At 42.7% G+C, this 27,496-nt stretch overlaps 1 protein-coding gene across 8 annotated transcripts in view; it reads left to right on the plus strand.

Annotated features, from left to right (window-relative positions):
- Positions 1 to 10,813: 10,813 nt before the first annotated feature.
- Positions 10,814 to 27,496, plus strand: part of TPM1 (tropomyosin 1) — a 69,167-nt gene continuing 52,484 nt past the window's right edge. For 2 of the 8 annotated variants that reach the window (XM_068275778.1, XM_068275779.1), the window contains exons 1-3: positions 10,814 to 11,059; positions 11,818 to 11,943; positions 12,134 to 12,259. In XM_068275778.1, the coding sequence (XP_068131879.1) occupies positions 10,946 to 11,059; positions 11,818 to 11,943; positions 12,134 to 12,259 (366 nt within the window). In that variant the 5' untranslated portion in view covers positions 10,814 to 10,945. Of the gene's footprint in view, positions 11,060 to 11,817; positions 11,944 to 12,133; positions 12,260 to 27,215; positions 27,442 to 27,496 lie in introns of those variants that run through there. The other 6 variants (XM_068275775.1, XM_068275774.1, XM_068275773.1 and 3 more) reach the window with 4 other exon arrangements.

A 27,496-nucleotide genomic window follows, 5' to 3' on the forward strand; every position in this document is an offset into this window, starting at 1 on the left:
CACCACATCTGCCACCTCGCTGTCCCAACACTACCTAGTGAACTATACATTACCTTTCTGTGCCTGCTGTTTATCTGCCACTGGGTCCGGGATCCATCCTTCATTCATACATGCCTCACGTGGTTGCTGGCATGCATGTGGGCGTGTGTGTGACATCACACGCACACCCACGTTACTCCGGCAACCACGTGGGCTGCGTGTATGGATGAAGGGTAAATCCAAGAGCTCTGCTGCTAGCTATGGTACCCAGCTACAGTACAGAGCCAGGTCCCGTAGTATACCGCCGGGAAGAGAGGCACACGGATGGATGTCCGTGCAGCTTCTCCTCCATTGTTATGACGGTCATGTGAGGGCATGTAGAGCTTCAATTGGCCATTCTGCTACTACCCGCGGGACCCAGCTACAGTGTACTGCTGGGTCCCGTGGCATACGATCGACAAGGAAGGGGGGGGGGGCAGACTGCTGCAAATTCCAAGCACCGTATTTATATGGCGCTGCGGCTGAGAACTGACAGCAGTGTGCCATATAAATATGGTGCTGAATAGTAAAATGGTTAATTAGCAGTGCACAGTGCGTTTGACACAGCATATCTGTATATTTTTTGCAATAAATATGCTAAAAGTTCCTGTCAGGCAGCATCCAGTAGCTCCTTATAGCCACTAGCCAGTAGAGTGAGAGTTCTCTCCCCAGCACACATAGCAGATTACCTGATGCAGTCCACCTCCTCCCACTAAACCACTACTGCAGTCCCTCCGTGTTCAGTGTGTAATTAACAGCCATGTACACGTCATCACCCTGTCTTAAATGAGAAAGCATTCCTCACAGGGAATGATTTCTTATTTAAAGAGACTCTGTAACAAACTTTTCAGCCTTAGTTCTTCTATCCTATAAGTTCCTTTGCCTGTTCTAATGTGCTCTGGCTTTCTGCAGCTTTTCCTAATTGCACAGTGGCTGTGTTATCTCTGTTATATGATCTAATCTGTTTCCTTCTGTCAGCACAGTCGGGCTAAAGCTGGAATGTGTGGAATGTGCAGGGCTGCTTGTGATTGGTAGAAGCTATACACACCCCCTCCAGGCCCCCTGCAGGCTCTGTATGACTCACACACTCTGCTTATGTGAGCCTATCAAAAGCTGGTTAGTTTGTTTGTAAACACTGCCTAAAACTGTTAATTACAAGCCAGGTTTGCAGCAGAGAGTGGCAGAAACAGCACAGAGTGGCCCAGGAGAACATAATGAATAGAATGGTATGCTTTTTGCTGTAAAAATGTTAGAGTACAGATTCTCTTTAAAACTTTAAGGTATGGCCAATGAGATGGCAGGGTTATGCAAATTTTGTATGCAGCTTGAAATGGACCAATCAAATCCCTATTCTCTTATTTAGTTTTTTTTTTCTTTCCAAATGCACTGGAGAGGGTGTGGGGAGGATGAAACAACGACAGCGCATTCAGCAGATTCTTCATTCAGCAAGTTGAGATGACTTGATGCATTAGTAAAACGATATTATTCAGGTAGGGCTTGATTTAGGTTAGTGGTTCTCGACCTTTTCAGCACATGTACCCCTTTGTGGGTCAACCCTAAGCAAATGTACCCCCTACCGAAAAAGTAAGTGTGGCCGTGACATGAAGTGGGTAGAGCAAAATACTAGCAAAATACAGGTAGTCCATGGTTAACAAATGAGATAGGGACTGTGTCCATTCTTAACCTGAATCCATTCTCTTTTGTCCCCCTCATCTCCCCCGCATCATCTCTGTTCTCCATGTGCCTCTTTTGCCCCCCTTTGTGTCACCTATGTTCCCCCTGTGCCTCTTTTCTCCCCCTCTGTTCCCCATACCTCTTTTGTTCCCTCTAGTTCCCCCTGAGTCACCTCTGTGTCAGCTCTTGTCCCCCTGTCCTAGCCAGGTATAGGTGCCCCCCCATAGAGGTATTCAGGTATAGGTCCCTCAGTATAGGTAACAAGGCATAGGTGCCCCCAGTATAGGTATCCAGCCATAGGTGCCCCCAGTGTAGGTAGCAAGCTATAGGTGCTCCAGTATAGATAACCAGAAACAGGAGTTGCCCCAGTGTGGGTAGTGAGCTATAGATGCTCCAGTATAGATAATCAGGTACAGGTGGTGTCCCAGTGTGGGTAGCGAACTATAGGTGCTCCAGTATAGATTGCCAGGTACAGATGGTGGGAGCCCCAGTGTAGGTAGTGAGCACTATGTGCTCCAGTATAGATAGTCAGGTGGTGCCCCAGAGTAAGTAGCGAGCTATAGGTGCTCCATTATAGACAGGTAGGTGGAGCCCCAGTGTACTCTTACATAGCCCCGTTCCGGCGTGGAGTCCTCTCACCAGGCTCTCCTCCTCTCTCAGCGCTCTAGTCTTCTCGCTGCCTGATCACATCCTCCCGGTATGGTTACTTCCGGCGGCACCACTGACTTCATGAGAGGCGCCAACGATTGCGAGAAAAACTGATTTAGGTGAAATGGGACCCTGGTGAAATAATATTAATATTATTTAGTATTTATATAGCACTGACATCTTCTGCAGCACTGTACACAGTATATAGTCTTGTCAATTACTGTCCCTCAGATCACAATCTAATCCGTACCATAGTCATATGTTCATCGTAGTCTAGGTCCAATTTTTAAGGGGAAGCCAATTAACTTATCTGTATGTTTTTTATAATGTTTTATATTTGTTTTATATGTTTTATAATGTTATATATTTTTATAATGTTTGCATAGCAAAATGTTTGTTCAGTGGGCTCTGACTGGTCATTTTTTATCTTTTGTACTCCTTCGTAAGCTGATGCATCAACATAGAGAAGAGGACTTACATTGATGATACACGCATAGATGAGGCCACCGGATCGCCTCTTCCGCATCCCCGCCGCGTCCGCGCTCGCCCGCGCGTGCATCGGATTCGATTCCCTGCTCGTCCCCGCCGGCGCCGCTTATCTTCCGCTCGATTCCCTGCCATTGTCCCCTAGCGGGGAACGAGCAGGGAATCGGCGGTGGCAAGATCCGACCTGTCGGATCTTATCAATCGAGCCGCATCAGCGGCTCGATTGATAAGGAACATCGGAGCCTCATCTATGCCTGTAGATGAGGCTATAGGGAAGAGGCTGTTATTGGTGGCTGAAGGACAGCCCCAGCTAGGACCTCCATGAATCCCTATAGTCTCTAATCTACTACCGTTTAGATTGTAAGATTGCAAGTGCAGGGAGTTTGAAGCACGTGGCTCCAGCGATGAGCACTGAAGCTGGGCACTGCTATAGCACTAATGCTATAGTGCACAGGGTGTGTAAAGGTAATTTGGGCTTCTGGCAATCGCCGGACCCTGAATTACTTCTCCCTCTGAGTTGCTACAACTTGGACGGGGAATAGCATTTAATGCTGCTGGGAATTTGAGTGGCAAAAGTTTGGCATGGCTGTATACTTTGCATCAGAGACATAGCTAGTAATCATGAAGGCCATTAGCAAATTTTTGATGGGCCCCAGAGATAAGTCCACAGGTAAAATTACATCTTCCCCTTCCCCAAAAATATTTGTGGACATGGCATTGTTTATTCGCTTGCAATATACAGTTTATGAAGCACACGTACACCAGGGGCGGCCTTAGGCATGTGCCATCTGTGCACAGGGCCACTATTCCCAGGGGGTCCACCCTATGCACTCACCTGGGGATGACCTGGTCACTGCAGCGCAGCAGGTCACAATGACACAGCCTCCGTGTTCTGTGCCAGCACATGCGTATATTACTAGTAAAGGTACTTTCTGCAGCCTAGTTGCTGGGAGGTTCTACCCATCAGACCCGCCCCCAGCAGTGTGGAGAAAGGAAGCCACATGCTGAGACAGTGGGGAGGCAAACACAGTTGCAAATTTGAGCAAAAGTTAAACATTTTTGTCATAAGCACAAGGCAGCTATGCAGTGTCTGCAAAGGACATGGCCATTTGCTGTGCATAAGATACCCTATTGACATTGGCTTGCAGAAAGGGCAGCAATTCTTTCTCTGCCCATGGCCACCATGAGCCTAGAGCCTCCCCAGCGGACACAGGGATGTACAGTCAATGGGTGGTGGAAAATTAAAATGGTAGAGAGGAACCAGGGCCGCCTCTACTCCAGGGTCCCATAACAGTCGCTATGACTACTATGGCTATTGCTACAGCCCTACATTACACTAGAGCAAAGGCTGCTGCATAGCAGAAGGAAGATGGTAAAGCTGGAGAGTGTTCAAACAAACCACAGTTTGTTAGTCATACTGTTTTAAACAAACCAGTTTGTTTGTCATACTTTTTCATACTTATTTACAGAGTTAGTTAAAGTGTATGTTGTCATTTGTAGTGGATAAGCAGCATTTCAAACGTCTTGTTTTCAAAAACTCCTAATATTTACAGTATACATCATTAAGCTGCATGAAATCACAAGCTTTCAACACTGCTCTGTGACTGGATACTATATATGATTGATGAAAATGGTCATACCCACAGCCAGTGTTGCATTACACTATAACTTTATACATAGCAAGATCTTTTCCTTCTCCCGTCAAGCTGCATAAGTACCCCTGTCTAAGTCTGCCATAGGTACCTCCAGAACTAGGCACATGCATCCAGGTCTGAAGCTATAGACCAGAAGTGGTAAGAAATGTGTGTTGCTGCTAATACAGAATTTCTGTTGAAGCCTGTTGTGTGCCGTCTCTAGTTCTTTGAACCTCCAGAACTAGGCCCTCCAAAACTGCAACTCGGGATATAGAGGTTGTGAAAGCACATAGGCCTGCTTCCGGAACAGAGAGCCCACCGGGGTATGCACATTTATCCATCACATTCACTGTTCATTGATGCTATAATGGTAATGATCAACTCTGTACATTTTGTAAATGATGCAAAGATTGCGGCCACACTGGCACACCTAGACCAAAGCGGCCTGCAAGGCACCCTCCTTCAACTGCTGCATTAGCAGTGGTAAAGATCACCTATGTATTTTTTGAATAGCGGAATCATTTAACAAACTCTTCCCCAAATGTGCTTACACCCCTCTGACACTAAGGCTGTCCTTGACAGGTTCTGATGCTCTATATCGTTTGTTCAGAATCAGAATCAATTTATCTTTGCCAAGTAAGTTTGCACCTACAAGGAATTTGTCTTGGCAGTTGCTTAACAAACACAAACAAAAACAATACAAGGACAGACAGTGTGTATATTACAAGTCAAGGACATTATAAGTATAGTGGCAGTAAGCAATGTGAGAATTGTTCATTTTCAGTTCTGTTATGTATAGAGTACTTGAGTACTTGAGAGGGGCCAATGTAAAACTATGCCGATGCCACTTTGTCCTGTCTCCCAACAATCAGAAAAGAGAAAGAGGGAAAACTATAATTGTAATCATATTTAAAGCACAACTGTAATGAGAGGTATGTGAAGGCTGCTATATTAATTTCCCTTGAAACAATACCAGTTGCCTGGCTGTCCTGCTGATCCTTTGCCTCTAATACATTTAGCCATAGACCCTGAACAAGCATGCAGAAGATTAGAAGTTTCTGACATTGTCAGATCTGACAAGATTAGCTGCATGCTTGTTTCTGTTGTGATTCAGGCACTACTGCAGCCAAATAGAACTGCCAGGCATTTTTTTAAAAGGAAACAAATATGGCAGCCTCCATATTCTTCTCACTCCAGTTGTCCTTTAAGTAAAGGACACATTCCCACTATACCTCTAGTAAAGTTCATAAAACATTTACAAGCACATTTTCACTTATTTACCAAATTATTACTATCAGCAACAATGAGATCAAAGAAGAAATACTGATTACAAATATGTAGTGTACTAATTTAGAAGCTGAGTGTAAAGTTTAGACATTCTGAGTTATTGAATACTACATTTCTTTATGCAGTCAGTCCCCTACTTACACATGAGTTACAAAGTTTCATAGATACAAAGTTGTCTTCTTTTACACAATGTACTGCACTGTTTTTGTTATTACATATTCTTGCTGCTACATGTTACAATATTGTATAAATTGTTGCAAGTATTTTTAAACAAACAAAAAGCACATTGAAAGCAACCAAAGAAACATTGTTTATACTATATGTCGAAATCCAGAGTTGACCTGAAAGTAAGTCATTTATTCACCTTTCACTATGCATAACACGACTCAACTTACAAACACAATCAACTTACAAACTAACTCCCAAAAAACAGAACTTGTTTGTAAGTGGAGGACCACCTGCACAGGCCTATATTCAAAATATAAGAGAGAGTTAGCCGCAGGAACTGAGGAAACGTGTTCCAAAAGAGAAATTGACTATCCAAAAGAAAGAAGTTGGGAGCTATTTGGCTGAGCAAACATTCCTGATAACAAGACAGGGCTGTAAAGTTCAAACTGCTTTTTTGTTTTACAATTTGTTTTACAGCTGAATGAACCAGATTTTATGTCACACTGGCATGGTAGCTGTTTAGAATTCAGAGTTTTTGCATGCCTTTCCACTTTTCCTATTTACATTAGAATCCCTTTATAGTAAACTCCAAAGGACCAGACTAAGTAGTTTACTATATGAGAAGTTTACTATATTAGACATTTTCATACTCAAGCACATGAAGTATACTGTAGAATTATACCTTAATTCAGTCAATAACTGGGAGTCATTTTTTTCTTTTTAATGGCATTTTATTGAAAATGCAAACTTTAAAACAGTACAGTACACAGGAACAATAGGTCTCACCAGTTAAAGTGAAGATGTGAGATGAATGAAAATAAGAAATTTATACATACCTGGGGCTTCCTCCAGCCCCCTTCAGGCTAATCGCTCCCTCGCCGTCCTCCTCAGCTGCCTGGATCCCCCGATGTGGGTCCCGATAATTTTGGAAGTCGGGGCTTAGTGGGCATGCATAGCCCTGCCACATGTGCGCCCCATCACGTTCCCTTCACTGGGAGAGTTGCATAGGCACAGAATACTCCTGGCTATGGGACTGCGACGGGGGAGTGCACGTGGCTGGACTGCGCCTGCGCCGACTGTCCCTGACTCGCAGAATTACCGGGACCCATAAGGAAAGATCTTGCGAGGGACCGATCAGCCTAAAGGGGGCTAGAGGAAACCCCAATAATGTATAAATGTCTTATTTTTACTAATCTCAGGTACCCTTTATTTCAGGTACTGATAACGTGCTCCTCTGTTCACATGTCTGTGCAAACTGGATGATACTGTTTTATTGCATTGCAGCCATGCACAAGAAAGTACTGTATTGAACATATATAGCAAACCAAGCAAGTCCCATTCCCTCAGTTATTAATGAAGATTCCAACATCCCCACTCACACTAACTACTCTTCTGCTTCTCATTTTCTGTCACTTGGCATCTCCTTTGATCTTACACAATGGTAATCCAATGAAACTCAAACTCATGTTGATAGTCACAACTCTATTTGCACAACAGAATACCCAAGCAGCTCATGGTGACCCCAAACCACTAGGAAAGTATAGGGGACTAAAAGAGACCAAAAAGCCCTGCTACTAAAAAAAGCATGCTTAGTGTAATTTGCCTTCTTAAAGTGAACCAGAGACGAAAAGTAAAAAAAAATGTATACATACCTGGGACTTCCTCCAGCCCCATCCGCCTGGATCGCTCCCTCACCGCTGTGCTCTGATGTCTGCAGCTACTAGAATCAGGACCCTGCACTGCCGTCAGTCGGAGCCAGTCTGGCATAAGAGAAGTGCGCTGTTTGCGTATATCTCTCCAGCAGCCGCTGGAGAGATACGTAGAGAGCGCATGTCTCCTGCGTAGGCTGGCACCGGTGACGTCAGCGACGGGTCTGGTTCTCGTTGTAGCTGCAGACATCGGAGGATGGTGGCATGGGTAGTGATCCAGGCAGATGAGGCTGCAGGAAGTCCAAGGTATGTATCATTTTTTTTTACTTTTCCCATCTCTGGTTTCCTTTAAAACAGATTTGCGATAATGCAACTTTACGTGGGCAACTATGGTTTCCCATGAGGCATCACTCCTGAATATGTAAATTATCTCTATACCCTTGAAGCCAGGCTTACATCCAGAACTACTGGTGTATAGCAAGCCTGTAGCTTATACATTTTACAGAGCCACATCAACCCAACATGCAGACTGTTTCGGACTTGATAAAGACCAATAGTCTGAAACATCGGGCAACATCATTCAAGAATGTGTATGGGCCTTTTGTCTATATTTATGGTCTCATTCACCTTATCAGCTCCTTTTATTTTCTACCCTGTGGGGGCTCCCCTTTATTCTTTGTCATTTAAAGGACTTCCAATGTACAGAAACTCTAGCCCTTCGTTACAATTGCACCTGAACTGAAAGGGATATGTTGGCTTACATATTGATTTCCCTTTAGGGCCCTTTTACACTGAATGCGTTGATTGGCATTGCGTCAAATGGGATGCAACGCAACATATTAAATGTAAAAGGGTCCTCAAACTGTTTCAGTCAGAAACATCCGATCTGCAAATGCTTGTTCATGGTTTATGGCTAAAAGTATTAAAGGCAGATGATCAGCAGGATAGCCAGGCAATTTGCATTGTTTAAAAGGAAATAAATATGGTAGCCTCCATATCCCTCTCACTTCAGTTGTTTTTTAAACTACAGGATGATACATGGTCACTTTCAAAGTTCTTCTAACTCTGGAATATTTTGAATAGTTTCCACGGTAAAAAGGATAATGACCATCTTTATTAAAGTATAAAGGGCATAAAAGATAGCTATTAAACACAGCCCAAGGTGACCTGGGGGATAAATATCATACACATCAATCTACAGTTTAGAAACCTATTCCTGCAATTATGCATTACATGAGGGATCTCTGCTATACTAATTTCCCTGCTCTGCCTCCCAAATGATACAATCGCTCAGTTTGTGTAATATCCAAAATTGCATAGGAGTTTGAAATATTAAAGGATACCCGAAGTGACATGTGACATGATGAGATAGACATGGGTATGTACAGTGCCTAGCACACAAATAACTGTGCTGTGTTCCTTTTTTTTCTTTCTCTGCCTGAAAGAATTAAATATCAGGTATGTAAGTGGCTGACTCAGACAGGAAGTGACTACAGTGTGACCCTCACTGATAAGAAATTCCCCTTTTTATCTCTTTCTCGCTCTCAGATGCCATTTTCTGCCAGGAAAGTTTTTTATAGTTGGAATTTCTTAGCAGTGAGGGTCACACTGTAGTCACTTCCTGTCTGAGTCAGGACTGAGTCAGCCACTTACATACCTGATATTTAACTCTTTCAGGCAGAGAAAGAAAAAAAGGAACACAGCATAGTTATTTCTGTGCTAGGCACTGTACGTACACATGTCTATCTCATCATGTCACATGTCACTTCGGGTATCCATTAAAATGTACATGCAACTTGTATATTGATGGCTTCTAAAATCTACCTTTTTATGGCTCATCACTGATTTTAAGGTTTATAATAAAAGCTAAGTTTTAATTGCCAGTAGGACCCTAAATGATTGATGTGTATCATAAAAGATAAGCACCTAAATGTTTTTTAATTGACAGCTGCTAATCCATTATGTAAAAATGATGAAGACAGATTTAAAACTAGCAAAAAAAGCTGATAGTACTGTTGGTACACATGTTCAATTTTGATTGACCAATCAATTAACAATTGTACCACCTCCGTTTAGTATGAGAGTTTACCTACACAATCTGTTCATTGTATTCAAACTCTGTTGCCCTCATACTACATGGAGATGGTAAAGCTGACCAATCAAAATTGAAGGTGTATTTCAAGCTGGTACACACATTCAATTATGATTCACCAATCGTTGACCAATTTTACCACCTTTGTGTGGTATGAGGACAACAGATTTTGAATACTATGTTTGTGTAGGTAAACTCTAATACTACAAGGAGGAGGTGGTAAGATTTGGTCATTGATTGGCCAATCATAATTAAAAGCGTGTACCAGGCTTAACTAAAGACTGAAAGCAGCAGGGTCTGAAGTGTGGGTGGGTAATGGAGATCAACAGATGTGCTAAAGAAAGCAATAAATCTTGCAGCACTTGCTGATGTATAAATCACCATTACCACCATAAAAGAGGGACTGTCACTTACATGATCGAAAAAAATATCTGTTTTTCCTTTTGATGTTGCATGTATATAAGCTGTCTGTACCACCAGCTTGCAAACTAACAGGATATAAACCTGACGAAGGCTGCAAGGCCGAAAGCTTGTTTATTCTTATTCATTTGTAGTTAGCCAATAAATGGTATCATCCTGATTTAAAACTTCTTGCTTTTACATGATCAATGAAAGTCCTCATCTTATATGTGTTTCCTTGTAATGCCCAGCGTTTCCCAGCTCTGCTGCACATGAGGTATGTGCAGCAGATAGATAAGTGCTCGTGTTATTATTATTATTATGCAGAGCCCAGCACGCAGCTTATGTATACAAATCACATCATCTGTACATGTGAGATTAGAAAGCAGCGCTACTATTCTCACTGTAATCCTGCGAATCCTGGCAGGAAGAAAGAAGTTAGATGAAGAAACGCTCCTGAGACGTCCCATGCCGGAGAGACCTCCCCTTCCATCCTCATTGCCTTGAGGTTTAGAAATAGGAACACGCTGCTGCTCTCCCCAGACTTCCCCCTCCCGTCCAGCCAATGTATGCCTCTGCCCATCACACCCCTTATATAGTCAAATGCAGTCAAATGGTCGGCTGCAGCGAATAGCAGGAGCCATCCTTAAAAAAAGCCAGCAGTGGGACAGAAAGGCAAGGCTCCCAAAAAAGTATTGGGTGTCCTGAGGAATTTGTGTAACCCCCCCTCACCCGTCCCTGGTACTTATTTCTGAGGCTGGAACAGCTGAGAGTTTGCACTCCAGCCCAGGGCTCAGTCTAAGAAGGAGCTGAACCTCTCTCTGCATCCTCCCAGGCTCTGTTCTGTGTCCCGTTCCTCTGTGTGACCAACCCCAACCCCAACACCAGCCATGGACGCCATCAAGAAGAAGATGCAGATGCTCAAGCTCGACAAGGAAAATGCCTTGGACAGAGCAGAACAGGCTGAAGCCGACAAAAAGGGAGCAGAGGACAAGAGCAAACAGGTCTGCATGGAAATTCCCTACTCCTCAAGATCCCAATGTCTTCCTAGTAGCAGTGCCAATGGAGGACATACAGTGCCACTCTGGTCCTGCTTTTTTTTTAAGCCGCAAGAATTGCTATGCTGTGATAATATGCTCAGCCGTTTTCTGTGTATTCTTGGGAAAGTTAAATCACCACTGTGTAAACTCTATAAGCCTGCTTTTAAATGGACCAGTGTCCTACCATGAGATGTCACATCTATAGACAGTCACTAGACATTCTGATACACCAGAAGAATGGAATTCATGCATTTTATCTGTGGGTTGCTGAACTGGCATTCACCCATCATTTCTGCCTATATTATTGTCCCAGAGGGCTGGCATTGTACTGTGACAGCAGTGTGGCTGTCAGTGCTGCCTCTCATTGAACTACTGTTTGCCCTCAATGATTGGATTTGGAGAACCTTGTGTGTCTGCCTGTTTAACTGTAAAGCTTATACACAGAGGACAAAGCACTGCCAGCATGGTTCATTTTACTTGCTACATCTGAGAATGGATCACTTTCATCCACCTATGGTTACATCAGTGCTTTGTCTCTGTGAAGGAGCATTTCTGTGAAACAGATTGCCCACACTTTGCTCCATTCACAGCTTTTTGTAGACCACATTTAGTATATAACATAGCCTAATATAGTATTTGTTATATGAAAAATAGGCATGTAGCGATAGAATTTGTATACATTTACTTCTCCTATTTTTCTTGACCTTTATAACCCCACTTAGTTAGAGGAAGAGATTGCCCAAATGGAAAAGCAGTTGCGGCAAACAGAGGATTTGAGGGATAAGATTTTGGATGACCTTCACCTGGCTGAAGAGAGCCTCCTATCAGCAGAGGAGAAGGCCACTAAGGTATAAGGCTGTGTCAATGAAACTATCTAACTATTTTCTCTCTTTCTCTCTCTCTCTCTGTGGTTCCTGTCCTGTACTGTCCCTCTGCACCTCTGTTGCCTGCCACCGCACCTTATTACCCCCGCGTCACTGCCCTCGTCCATCCGTCCACCCACCACTCCCCTATGGCACCTGTACTACCCTGCCTCAGCTGGAGGATGAACTTGTAGCACTGCAGAAGAAACTGAAGGGTACAGAGGATGAACTGGACAAATATTCAGAAGCCCTTAAAGATGCCCAGGAGAAGTTGGAACTTGCTGAGAAGAAAGCCACTGATGTAAGTTGTGGTTCAAGAAAGTCCCTGACCATTGCATGCCCCATTTTACCATGTTAAGACACTAGCTTTGCACCTGTTCTATTCAGACCTTTTTGCCATATTCCACTGCATGTGACCACATGGGGGCATGGGTTATTCCACACAGTTTTATTGTCTTACAACTTGGATATAATAATGCTGTGGAAAGCTAACTTCTGGTAACTTACACAGATAAATAACATAACTAACATATAGTGTTATGTGATGTTTGTATTAACTAGACCATTACTGCCTGAGAGGCCTGTAGGTGGTCCTAAGGTATTCCAAGACCATTTCTAGCCATATCAGCACAGTTTGGTTCATTTCACAAGTGACATGTGTTACTATAATAGACCACATTAGTCATGTCATTCATTCAAGTGCTACATATGAGTTTATTAAGCATACTAAATAATGTACCCAGTCAATACACATGATACGCTAGACAAAGTGATATTATTCTAAAAAAAAAAAAGGAATTTACCATAAATGCCATATATGTATGTATGTATGTGTGAGTATGTGCATCTGTAAGCACTTGTCTGTGTGATCAAATACATGTTTCATTTTGTGACATTATATATTATAAGTAAGGGAGTAGTAATAATGAGATCTATCTATCTATCTATCTATCTATCTATCTATCTATCTATCTATCTATATATATACACACACACATATATATATACATACACATACATTTATTTGTGACACCCTGGCATTCAGACCCAGAGCCCAGGTTCATGGACATGGGGGAAGGGCTGATATAGTATCATTACAGGTTAAAGTGAAAAAATAACAACAAAATGGAACAAAAAGTGTATATCGTAGTCATACAATGATTTGGGGCTACTAATATGGGGTATGGTCGGGTTTTCATTTCACTTTTTTCAGCATACCAATTATAACACTTTTTTAAGCCACTGAACCTCCATTGAACGTACCGTAATTATTAGAGGGAGGCCTTAGAAAGCTTTTTTATGTAATAGCTTAAACACTATCCAGTTGTTGCCAGTAGTGTACCAAGGAAAAAACCTACTATGTGGATCTGATGATTCACTGAACAAAATGTAATTGAGCAAATATACAGAGGAAGCTATTTCAATATTAAATTTCTAAAATTATTTTTAGTGAATTAGAAAATGGCCGCCACTGCAAAGAGGTGTATGCCGTTGAAACAGTTGTTAGTGGGGCTGTACAAGGTGTGTGACAGTATGGCAGAAAAATTGGAAAAGGGATGGGCAATCCAAATAGTAAAATATTCTTGATGTCCAGCCATTGTTAACCAATGAGGTCACTGAGACAAGAGTCTCTGCAGATTACAGAAGCCATTTAAATTTTGCAATGACCTCTTCCTTCCATGCTGTCATACATGTGCCAAGGAGAACTCTAGCCCTTACAGTAAAGGAAGGAGGAAGATGATACTTGCTGTTCCTGCAGAGTGCAGAGATAGCCACACACTTGGTTTATATATAACTCCGAGCTTTATATGGTATACACTCAAGACTCTCAGCCTCAGCTGTCTGCTCCCTGTCAAATGTTAAATAACTTTGTTCTGGGTGGATCCTCCTCTATACTGTGCATAAGGCTCACCATACATTAGAAAACGCCCTCTTGTTCTTCCACAGCAGAACTTACATTGATTGATTAAAATACATCCCTTTATAACACTGTATGGGAAAGGTATAGGATTTAAATAAATAAGTTATTGTACTTCATTTAGAGGCAGATAATTATTTATATATATTTTTTGGTGATAAATTATTATCTCAATACATGCTTACAAAGGAATAATCGCCCAACTGGTAAAGTATTTAAAATACACCTGGAGGAAGACTGGTCCACAGTCTTGACAGTTCAGCTCAGTTCAGATGCCAGGGTAGACTGTAATGTGAGTAGTGCACAGGACTGAGACTGCTAGGCTATGATACAATGGAACATTCTGTATTGTGGAGTGAAAGCGGCTGCATATGGATTCCAGACAGATATTCCTTATAAGGAAAAGTATGTTGACTATTTAGAAATCGCTCCTCATGCAGAATCCAGACCGAGAGAGCGGATTTCATTGGGAAGTTTCAACCCAGAACAGTTATTGCTGTAGATTTTATGCTGCAAGCACGTAGAAGCTTGCCTTAATGAATTGGTTTATTACAGGAAAGCCGAAGGCTAGGCAGTTTAATGTGGTGAATAAAATATTCCATAGACATATTTTATACTCTGCCAACACATTACCTGAAAGGGAAGTTTTGAATAATCAGGGCTGGAGTCCTGGCACTGGCTCTAATCACATATAGATGCCCTGCTGACAGGTATAGATTCAAGAGCAAAGAATAATAATATTATTTTATGAACTATAGTTCTAGTATGGAGACTTCAATATTAATACAGTTTGTATAACAAATTACATTTGGGCCCTGATTCAATTAACTTTTCACACCTTGTCAATAATATACCATTTTAGCCACCAGTAATCCGATATATACTAAAAATAATTTTGCTTCACTTTTCTGATACTAAATATATATATATGACAATGGCCATCATTTAATTCATTTTTTTCTCTTTAGTTTTCATAGTTTTAGTTTTTCATCTTCTGTATAAAAAACTTTTCAGTCCTCTGCAATTGAAAGAGTACCAAAGAGTAGGTCAAGTACTGTCAGAATTATTCTGAGTATCTTCTTGTTTGTTGGTAGCTTAAACGGCATTTTATTGACCAGGGGCCATATGCAATTCACTTTTTCACCTGAATTTTCTCCTAGGAGAAAATTTTTCATCTTCGATTTATAATAACTTTTAGCATTTGACAACTGTAAAAGTACCAAAAAGTAAGTGAAAAAGTACTATCACAGTTATTTTTGAGTATTTGTTCGCTTGCTGGTGATTTAAAATGCATTTTATTGACAAGTTTGAAAATTTCACCTAGGAGAAAACTCAGGTGACAGTGAATTGCATATAGCCCCACAAGTTAAAAAAAATGCCCATATGCAATTCACTTTTTCACCTGAGTTTTCTCCTAGGTGATAATTTTAAACTTGTCAATAAAATGCCTTTTAAGCCACCGGAAAGCAATAACATACTGAAAATAAAATTGATAGTACTTTTTTACCTACTTTTTGGTACTTTTAAAGTAAAGTGCTGGAAAGTTACTTTATATCGATGATGAAAAATTATCTCCTTGGAGAAAACTCAGGTGAAAAAGTGAATTGCATATGGACCAAAGTGTATTGAATAAGGGTCAATGGCCAATATGCAATTCACTTTTTCTCCTGAGTTTTCTTTTATGTCATATTTTACCACTTTGTCATATATTGACATTTAGACGACCAGCAAGTAAGAAAATACTCAAAATAAATTTGATGGTTCTTTTTCACCACATTTTTGGTACTTTTTCACCACATTTTTGGTACTTTTTCAATTGTAAAATGCTAAAAAGTTATTTTAAAGAGAAGATGAAAATGATCTCCAAGGAGATAACTCAGGAGAAAATGTTAATTGCATATGGGCCAATACCTTTAGGTTTGGCAGTCTAGTAGAGATCTTCAAGTGTAAGAGGTATCTTTGTGTAAGTACAACTTGCATCTCATATCTTCAGTAAGGATAACCTGATAAAACCTTTGAATACATATCAGGGAATGTTATTAACAGGCGTTTGTGTTTTATACAAGGCAAAAGTTTTGTAAGTTAATAGTCTTTAGATAAAGTCAGCAGTAAAAACCTTAGAGCCGTGAATAATGTTCCCACAAATACATGTAGAAGTGCAAATAAAGGTTGCGTATTGTGAGCTGTTTTAGGTGGAGTTCCTGTACAGAGCTGTTTTTCCTGTACCCAGGCACTGATTGCATTCAGGTCTGTTCAGCACAGATATGGCATTCCATACAGGGTGGTATAGCCTTCCACAAAGTCCTGACTGCAAGTGCTTACTTCCACCTTAAAAGCTTATTGCGCAAGTCAATAAACCTTTTGATACAGTGCAGAAATAGTTTCAATTATCTTATGTAAGTCACACATATGTAGCACTGTAAAGGCGCATACACACACACACCATACCGCCGCCATGAAAGAAATACTGTAGGGGGTCAGGGGAAAATGAATTGAACTTACCCGGGGCTTCCAATGGTCCCCCGCAGATGTCCTGTGCCCGCGCAGCCACTCACCGATGCTCCGGCAGCGCCTCCGGTTCACTTCTGGAATTTCAGACTTTAAAGTCTGAAAACCACTGTGCCTGCGTTGCCGTGTCCTCGCTCCCGCTGATGTCACCAGGAGTGTACTACACAGGCACAGACCATACTAGGCCTGCACAGTACGCTCCTGGTGACATCAGCGGGAGCGAGGACACGGCAACGCAGGCGCAGTGGTTTTCAGACTTTAAAGTCTGAAATTCCAGAAGTGAACTGGAGGCGGGGCCGGAGCATCGGTGAGTGGCTGCACGGGCACAGGATGTCTGCAGGGGACCATTAGAAGCCCCGGGTAAGTTCAACTCATTTTCCCCTGACCCCCCTACAGTATCCCTTTAATCCAATCAGAAAATGCATGTAAAAACCAGTATTGATTTTCTCTTTCCACACGTATTAAATGCAAATAGTCAGCAGAAGGTCCTTTGGTGATGTCATAGACAGAATATGAGCTAAGAATGGGCATCCTCCTTATGATTAGAACAGTGTAAGGTGCACAGTAGCATCCACATGACTAAAGTCAGGCTTATAAAGTAGGTACCTGAGATGATTCAGTGAATGAAACAATCGGCTGCTCCTTCAGGTGAATGTCAGTTGTGTTGTGGTTCAATAGTAGCTGAAATAGCTATTGGCTAGCAACACAGCAGCTCACCACTCCACGTTATGCTAGTTAATTTAGACAAATCCACCAATCAGAATAGGGAGTTCTTGTCTATACAGGGTGTATACACCCCTGTTCCTCACTGTTAGGCCTATGTCACATGGGTAAACCCCACTTATCCAATGCTTGCCAACAAGTGGGGAATTATGCATGTGGCATAGGCCTAACTGAGAATAAAAGGTGTGTATGGGAAGAGGCAAAAACTACCTATTCTCCTTGGAGCCTTAAGGGTGCCGGAACACACGCAATTTTAATTGGCCCACACTGACCAAAGCCTGGTACACATATTCGATTATTATTAGTCAATCACTGACCAACTTTACCACTTACATGTAGTATGAGGGTTTGCCTACACAATTTGCTGATAATATTAAATATCTTTTGACTCTCATACTACATGGAGGAGGTAAAATTGGTCAGTGATTGGCCAATCATAATTGAAACTGTGTGCCAGGCTTTGATTGGCTAATTTCACCACCTCCATGTAGCATGAGGGCAGGGGCGTAGCAATAGGGAGTGCAGAGGTTGCGACCGCATCGGGGCCCTTGGGCCAGAGGGGCCCTGAGGGGCCTTCCCTCAACTGCAGTATTAGCTTTCTATTAGTACTGTGCTCATAATAATCACTTCTATAGATACTTTGAACAGTGGTAATCATTAACAAACGGTTCCCCATCCCCTTCTTGCATCTCTGACACTATAGTTGCCATTGGCAGGTTTTGGTGCGTTACATCAATAGTTATGTATAGAGTGCATGGGGGGCCCCATTGTAAAACGTGCATCGGGGCCCACAGCTCCTTAGCTACGCCACTGCATGAGGGTCAACAGATTTTGAATAGTATGAGCAAATTGCGTAGTTAAACACTCGAACATGCAGCATGAGTGGTTACCTACGCAATCTGCTGTAGGTGATGGTACAATTGGTCAGTTATTGGCCAATCAAAATTGAAGGTGTGTACCAGGCTTTAGATAGAAGCCTCTGACTCACCAGAGATCTATCAGAACCTGGAGCAGCTCATAAGTTTTTTTTTCTATTGTACAAATTGTATTTCATGTTTTTTTTTTTTTTGCCCATTGAAATGCATTAGATCTGATTGCCCATGTCAATCAATGGGCTGTGTCGCAGACCTCATGCATTTTCCATTTGTTTTGACAAAATGGAAATGCTGCTCAACTTTGTCATCAATATGTATTGCTCTGCTGCCACAGAGGCATACGGTTCAACACATATGTATGATTATTGTATGGGTTGTAAACCGTTCATGAAAACTTATATGCGGGGATGCTGTAATAAGAAATTTAGCTTTTGTGTTAGTTTAAAATAAAAATAGGGGCTCATTTATCAAGGGAAGTTCAAAGAAAACTGGTATGTTTCCCAAGCACTAAGGCTGCTTTCACACTGACACGTTGTGGTGCGTTGCATCGGACAATATAACCTCATGGCAAATGTGTTGTGATGATATTATAATGGTACACTCCCATCACGCATTAGAAGTGCGGTGTAGCAGAATCCATGGGAATAAGCGAGGCTTGCTGTGTGGCACCAAACAACGTGACTGTGTACAGTTGCAGTGAAGCATACTTTTTTTATGTAGTATATGCTTCACTGGACTCTTTCTCTCCCTTGAGTTGCAACCCTGCCTTTACAGGATGTGCAATGAAAACCCCAGTGTGAAATTAGCCTTATAAAAACCTGTCAGTTATTCTGATCTTTTTGTAATCTATCCAAAAAGGGTTTTGAGAGGAATTCTACTTTAAACAGCACCTTAATAAAAACGCTCTAGTTGAGATTTCTATCTAAATGAAGCATTTTCCAGAAAGAACGCAATATTAGAACTGTCAGTAGATATAAAGCAGTAACTAGCTCCCTCTATTGGAATGAAAATATAATGCATTTGTTGAACTATTTCAGCCTGCACAGATTTATTAATGATGGGATAGAGATGTTTCTGTATGGGCCGGTTTACACCCGGCACTCGGAGCGTTGCTTCCGCATGTTTGGCTCTGCAATAACGATTTGCAGGCAAAATTTAGCGATTCAGCGCAATTTGCGCTTGTGATTCCCGTTGAATAGAACGAGAATCTGACGCAGTCGCCCCTGAAACGCTGCATGCAGTGCTTTTACGATATCGATAATGCTTGCAGCATTTCGGGGGCGATTCCTGCTGTGTGAATGTATCCATAGGGATACATTAGTAGTAGCACTTTGTGATCGCCGGCCCAATCACCCAGTGTGAACTAGGCCTTCCTGAAATTAGATGAGTGTAAGGCCCCGTTCACACTGCACGCGTTTCCAGCCGCGTTTTGGAAACACGTGCAGGAGACAGACACGCACGACATCAGACAGTGCATAGAGTACACTGTCTGATGTTCACACTGCATGCGTTACGGACCTGTGCGGTCCGGGAACGCATGCTGCACGCATTTTTTGTAAAAACGCGTGGCTGTCCCATTCACTTTTCAGTGATGAGATCAGCCACGCAACGCACACAAACGCGGATGGCGTGCGTTCGTACGCGTTGTGGTCCGCATGCGTGGCCGTCCGCGTTTGTGATGTGAACGGGGCCTAAGTCAAAACAGAGTTGATGCTTTAGCTTAAAAAATCACACACACACCCCCCCCCCCCCCCTATTTTAATTGAAATGCCTCTTATGTGTTGCCTAGCCTGTAAGCATGGGAACTCGGTAGTATAGAGAAGCTAGAAAATATAGAAGTGGTAGAATAGCACAGCAATGCGTGAGTGGTACAGTTGTCTAGTGGATAGCACTGTTGTTTTGGAGTGCTAGAGACCCAGTTTCTTGGCCAGGACACTTTCTGCATGGAGTTTGTATGTTCTCCTGTGCTTGTGCTGTGTCCTCCCACATCCCAGTAACATGCAGAGAAGTTAATTGATTCCTCCCAAAACTGACTGTAGAGTATGGTCGGGGCATTAAGCTTTGAGAATCTAGCATGTGCCACCTGAAGCCTTGGCCAGTGATCACCCCAGGGGATTGATCTGGCTGCTCTCTGGTGGAGAGCATTCTTCTCCCCACTCACCCTGGCTGCCCCAAGATGCCACTTGTACAACACTCCGAAGGCCCATCCCCCTAATAGCCACAGAGCATTACATTACATGTAAAGTGCCTCCCACTGCTTTTATGTATCAGCGTTGAAGTGTTACATTGTAACAATACTCTTTTTATACATGTATTTTATTCTCTATATTATTATTCACTATTGCCCTCCAGTAGCTTGCATTAGCTGCCACTGTACAGAGAGCACAGGGTACTGCTGCAATACACACGTCAAAGGTATCCTGCAAACTTTGGCTTTGGTTTAAGGCTAGGTCTACAGTGGGCTATTGCAGTGCGTCTTAACGGGCACATTGTAACACAGAACATCGCATTGCAATGCAAAAGCAATGTGACATTCACACTGTGGCTGTTGCGGTGTGCTTGCACAGGGAGTTTACCACATAACCCCGGTATTAACAGTACTGTGAAACATACTTTTCATTGACTGGATGCAGGGACGGATCTAGACCAAGTTGCCCCAAGTTGCGCCTGGGGCAAGGTCAGGTTTTGGCGCCTAAACTGCCATTCCCCATCCAAATTTTGCCGCCTTTTTAAGAATTCAACAAACTGCGCCTGGGGCAAGAGACCCGCTTGCCCCCCCCTAGATCCGTCCCTGACTGGATGCTTCATTGTATGCGATGCAAGGCTCTGATATTGTGCAGCGCTACTTACCCACTACGTAGGATTGCGTTCCCGCTATTACAGGGAATGCAACACAACTCTCACTGCAACCTAGTCTAAATGCTGGGAGCACGTGTTTGTGTGTGGTTCCAGGTAATTCAAATGCATTTAAACTTACACAAGCCACGTCAATCAGTGGGTTTGCTCACATTAAATGCATGTATACTGCATGCATGCAAGCTTTTTCCAGACACCATGTATATTTTTACTATCAATTACATAGCAGGTGATACAAATTGGGGATGTTTTAGGTAGTGAAAACGTACATGGTATGCGAAAAACATATTATGAAAAACATTTGTGTTTGCTATCAGGAGAAAAAGTTTATAACAATCACCCGGGTTATAGCAGAACATAGAGGATTGCTAATAGCTTTGTGCTACGATCTTCCATTCTCCTGCTGCAGCTTAGTTTCCTTTTCACCAACTCGGAGTCTGCGGGCCACCGCACCTGCGCAGGACGCTATTGCGGACAGCAACCCGATCAAAGATACGCGTTACCAGGGCTGTGCAGGTGCAGTGGCCCGCCAAGTCCGAGTTGGTGAAAAGGAAACTAAGCTGCAGCAGGAGAATGGAGGATCGTGGAGGACCGCCGCGGGCACAGGACGGCTAAATGAAACTCTTCTTTTTCAATTGGCTTAAAGAGAAACTCCGACCAAAAATTGAACTATATCCCAAATAGTAGCTGATACCCTCTTTTACATGAGAAAGCTATTCCTTTTCACAAACAAACCATCAGGGGGCGCTGTATGACTGATATTGTGGTGAAACCCCACCCACAAGTAACCCCTCCCACAAGAAAAGTTCGAACTTTTGTGGGAAATGGCTGTTTACAGCTGTTTACAACTGCCAAAAACCATGCAGCAGCTACATCACCTGCCAACTGTAAAATGTTCACTGGCGTTCCTCTTTAAGTTTTACTTCAAAAGCTATCTGCTATTTATTAGCAGGTCTACAATTCTTTATAAGGTCCTGAAAGTTTTTGGTGTAAGAATTTTACATAAAACAGCGGATGTGCTGAAAGGAAATGGGAACCTGTGGTCATCCAATCATGTGCAGGAGTGCATAGTTCTGCTTTTTTTAACATTCTCTTGAATATGGATAGCTGTTTGAAGTAAGCACAGATTAAAGTGGGAAGGTGTCACACTTGTGTCTATGGGAAATGCAGACTATTCCTTCCAACCGTTTCTCCTCACGATGTCCCATATACAATTAACATTATCTCCTGCAATTTCTCCTACCTAGACCTAGATGATATGTTCACATCTTAAAGGACATCAGAGGTGAAAATAAACTGATGAAAAAAACAACTGTATCCATCCTCCTTCTCCTAAAAATGACTTTTTTTAGCTATCCCACAGTTTTATTTTATATTTAAATCTAGTTTTTTGGTTTTGGCTGATCCATTGTCTCTGCTCAATGATACCTTCATTGAAGTATGCTAAAGCTCAAATCTATGAATTATTGACCCTTTTTATCTATTTCCTGCTCTCAGAAGCCATTTACTGACAGGAAAGTATTTTATAGCTGTAATTACTAATCAGTGAGAGTTATGCTATAGTATGACCTAGTCCAACTCGATCCCAACCCAGGCAGAAACTGTCACTTGCATACCTGATTTTTAATTCTTTCAGGCAAAGAGAGAGTAAAAAAAGGAACACAGCCTAGTTATTTGTATGTTTGGCACTATACATACATATGTCTATTTCATCATGTCACATGTCACCTCGGTTGTCCTTTAACTAAAATGCCTATTAATCCAGCAGCAAGCTAAAACAAATAATTAAAATAATTTTAATAATACCTTTTTACCTACTACTACTGCAAAGATGAAAAATTATCTCTTCGAAGAAATTTCAGGATAAAAAGTGTATTGCATATGGGCCGATATGTGAGTTTGCATTACCCAGTGACTCTTAGTAAAGAATTGCATGCTTTATGTGGAAAAGTAGTGCAGGTTGTTTCTTTATTTTATTTTTTTAACCTTACAGAGAATTGCACATGGCTCCTGAAAACGCAGCAGGTCCATGGGAAAACATGAATTGCTATTTCGCAATGTGACAAAACACATGCGATTTCAGCAAGTGTGACTCCTGCCTCACGTCACCATAGTAAGTTATCCAGAGTTGGATTAAGGTGAAGTGAGGCCTTAGGCAAAATGGCAGCATTTGTTTCCTCCTCGCCTAGCTGTTCTGGTAAGGTGAGATGGGGCAAGGATTCAGAGGAGATGGTAGCCAGGCCCCTGCATACACCCCAGGCCTAGGCACATGCCTAAGCTACGTTCACAGTTGTGCGTTGTGGCATAATGGGCCCTTTGTAAGTGGCTTGCCACACTGCAATGTACCACCTATGCGACATTCACAGTGTGGTGGATGTGTTGCAGTATAACTGTGTGTGGCATCATATCACAGTGCATTACTGTGTTGACAGTAATAGTAAAGCATACGTTTCCTTGGCTGTATGTTTCACTGTATGCAGCGCAACGTGCAGATAACATGCAATGCCATTGCATTGTGTTCCTGCTGTTAGGGAATGCAGCGCCCACTGTGAACCTAGCCTTAGTTGCCATTTAGATGTTCCAGATATGAAATGACCATTATATTTCAGAGGGTATGTGCATAAAGTTCACAGGTATTCATTGTTTATAGTAGGCAGGCAAAATACAGAGTGAATGTCAGCAGCCATAATAGATGCAACATAGAGCCTACCACTAGCTTATTTGCATTCGGAAAATCATAAATATTTTGACTAATATTTATTAAATCCTAATAGCACTGTACAACTAGCAGGATGGTTTGCACTGGTTGCCCTGAGTTTCCTAGACATTTACTTCAGTTATCTAGTAGATAACATGTATCTCCACCCCTGCTGGTATAACCTGTCTAGTTTGTCCTGTTTCCCACCTGTATTGTTAGAATGGATGTAGTACTGGATAACTTTATTAGTGGAGGTGGAAACAGCTGTAACCTGGCATGGCAAGGCATGCCTGCACATGTAAAACACACAGGGGGCAATGACTGAAGGTGAAGTGATGTGTAGAGAAGTAAAGGAGGGCTTAGATCAAACATCAATCAAGTGCAAGTACATTCTTGCTTTACTCATTTCCTCCCCATATTTCCTATTAGTGAACCTCTTAGTTCTGACTGCATCTATAGTTGCTTATAAGAGACGGTTTACTGTACTCCTCAAACCCAAGGATGCCTTCACACTATGTGCACTGCCCAACAATACCACATCTGAACTCACTGCCTGTACAATAGGATGGGCAGTAAATTCACATGTGGTATTACTGTGCAATGCAAAGTGCATAGTGTGAATAAAGTAATCCCTAGGGACACAACACTGTTGGAGGATTTCACCTCATTTTCTGTGACACTTTTACAAGGATAGGAAGTGGGGGCATGTATGGATTCAACACTGGTGCATTTGCAAAGTTCTGGCAAATTGCCAACACTCAGATACTTTTGGGTATATGGCAAAGTTTTGGTAGGGTTATCATACATTTTTCCCGTTTGATCACCTCATCTTAGCTAAAAACGCCTTTCTAACGCCAAACTTACCCCTAACTTTAACCTCCTTACCTGATGGCTAACACAAACCTGCCCCAACCTTGACTGCTGCGACATTGGCATTAAGCTAGCCTATACCATCCACACCAAAACACGTTACTTTGAAGAAGTAAGGAGTAACTTTTCTTACCAGATACCACTCAATAATAAACATCTGTCAGCTCTTAGCTCTGTGTCCCTATCTAAAACTACAAAAAAAAATAAAAAAATAAAAAGGAAGAAGAAATGTAGAAGAGCTATTAAAAAACCTGAAGCTATCAAAAACAAAAAAACGTAGATACCTAAGAAGAGGTAAGGCTCTGGATCCCATAGAGTCTTGCTTGCCCTCTCTATGTCTCTTGATATCCCCACTGTCCCTTTGGAAATCTTGCACCTTTGGAAATCACCAGAAAGCTTTGGAAGCACTTGTGTCCCGGAGTGCTTCTGAAGATGGGTGTATCCGTACTGCGCATGTGTGACTCAGGCATGTGCAGTATGGATCCACTTGCCTTCGGGACGTTAGTACTCATGAAGGCTGCTTACGGAGGTCCAAAGATGTATTCGACGTGAAGGTTGAGTAATTCCACTGGGGGGACATCGCTGGGAGGAGGGTACAGAGAGAGGATCGGGAAGGCTCCATGCATCCATAGCTTACCCTTGTAATAGGTGAGTATCTAACTTTTTATTTTTTAGTTCACATCAGAGAACCTGAAGTGAGAGGGATTATGGAGGATGACATTCATTTCCCTTTAAACAATGCAAAATGCCTGGCTGTCCGGCTGATCCTCTGCCTCTAAGGGCCCATTCACACTTGAGCGTTTTGCCGGCGATTTCGGCCAACCGCTCAAACGCTAGCGCTTTTGAATGCGCTAATCGCCGCAAATTGCCCAAAATCGTGAAACGCAAATGCGTAGCCTGCACCATTTTCAGGCGATTTCCCAGCGATCACGTTTCAGTGCTATAGAAGCGCCAAACACGATCGTGGAGAAATCGCTGCGCTGTCCAGTGATTTTTCCGCGTGAAATCGCTGAAAAATCACTCCCGCAAAACACCGACAAAAATCGCCAGCGTTTTGCTCTTTCAAGTGTAGGCCTAGTTCACAGTGATCAGTTGCGTTGCAGAATCATTCTGCATGTCAACTCACTGCCCATACAATTCTATGGACCTGTTCACAACACATTGGGCTCTATTCATAAAAGGTTACCGAAAGTTTTCCGCTCAAAACAGCGGATTTTCCCGTCCATTTAGCAAAGTGGGCATTCATAAAAGCTGTTCCAGCATGAAAATCTACAATCCCCCAGCAGAGCAAGAAATTTCCGCCTTCTCCAGTGTTTTTCTAGATTTATCTAGAAAAAAGTAACAAAATGGCCATTCATAAAGATTAGAGGAAGCGGTATGTGGATGGGAAATACCGCTTCCTCTGATTTTGCAGATTACATACAAGTGAATGGGACAGACCTCCCAGAGAGAGCAGTGCACGGAGGGACTCTGCCGGCGGAAGTGTTTCCGCATGCCTTCCGACAGCTTACCGCCAGCCTTCAGCGGGAGATCTCCGCACTTGCATCGCAGCTGGCAAGATTTTTATGAATTACCACCCAGAAGTCTAAAATACCGCTGCGGTATTTTCCCTCCAGGAGTTTTTTCGCCACAACTTTTTTATGAATAGAGCCCATTGTGTTGTTACAAATCCTGTTATTCTAACTTTCTGCATGCAGTCTTTGTATTTAAACTCTATGGGTATCATTCATAAACAGGCTGTCGGTAGTGCGGGAAAACACCGTTCTTCTCCGCAACCGGTAATTAAGACTTCTGGGTGGCCATTCATAAAGAAGTCTGCCTGTTGCGGAAGAAGTGCGGAGGTTTTCTGGAGGAAGCTGGCGGCAGCGTGGCGGAAGACATGCGAAAACTTAAAAGCTGCCCGATTCCCTCCCTGCGCTGCTCTGTCTGATGCTGCTTGGGAGGTCCCTCCCATTCATTTATATGTATGCCGCCCGCCTATCGCTACTGTCGAGCAAGCGGTATTTTCCTTCCGGATACCGCTTGCTCTAATCTTTATGAATGGATGTGTTTGTTACTTTTTCTAGATTAATCTAGAAAAACTCCGCACAAGGCGGAAATGTATCGCTCTGTCACCTTTTCATGCGGAAAGAGCCTTTATGAATGGGGCTTATGCTGAGTGGTCGGGAAAGTCACCGGTGTTAAGCATTTCCGCATGCGGAAATGCTTTATGAATGATACCCTATGTCCGGTCCCCATTGCAATTCACACTCATGTGTTATGCAGTTGACCACTGTGAATCCAGCCTAATGTTTTTTAGACATAGAACCTGAACAAGCATGCAGATCAGGTGCTCTGACTGAAGTCTGACTAGATTAGACTCATGTTTGTTTTGGGTATGTGATTCAGATACTACTGCAGCCAAAGATTAGCAGGACTGCCAGGCAATCGTATCAGTCTTATTACCGGTGACGTTTACTAAGGGAGTAAACGCTGTCGAACTGCCACTAGGTGGCAGCAGTATTCCCCTCTACCTGTGTAGAGAATGTTCTTCTAGTCATGTACTGTACTTAGGTGTGTCAAGATTTAGGAAAAGGGGCTGCGTGCCTTCTCTCTCGGCCCACCCTACCCCACCAGCAGAGCTACACGCAGAGAGCCAGCAGTCACGCCGCAGGGTGGAGGTGGCAGTCTATAGGTTCTCTGGGCCGCCGCTGTCTTCTGATGATAGGGTTAATTCTAGGGGTTGGAGCCTATGTAAGGAGGAGACTTCCTGTATGCGGACTGAGCAAGTCACACTGAAAGCGGTTAGAAGAAACAAGGGGGCGAATCCCTGTCTGCACAGGGTGTAATTAGGATTGAGTGAAAAGTAGCCGGAAGTAAGTCTCTCCCTGTTGTACAGCAGCCAGTGTGAGAGAGACAGAGGTATTGCCAGCATGAGTTCTCTGGAGGCCGTCAGAAGGAAAATCAAGAGCCTGCAAGACCAGGCAGATGCCGCGGAGGAGAGGGCAGAGAGCCTGCAGAGGGAACGGGACGCCGAGAGGAAGCTGAGGGAGCAAGTAAGCCACTCTCCCGTGTCTATGGGCGGTAGTAGTAGTACCCCTATGTATTACT

Source organism: Hyperolius riggenbachi, chromosome 3 (assembly GCF_040937935.1).
Source record: "Hyperolius riggenbachi isolate aHypRig1 chromosome 3, aHypRig1.pri, whole genome shotgun sequence".
Taxonomy (NCBI): domain Eukaryota; kingdom Metazoa; phylum Chordata; class Amphibia; order Anura; family Hyperoliidae; genus Hyperolius; species Hyperolius riggenbachi.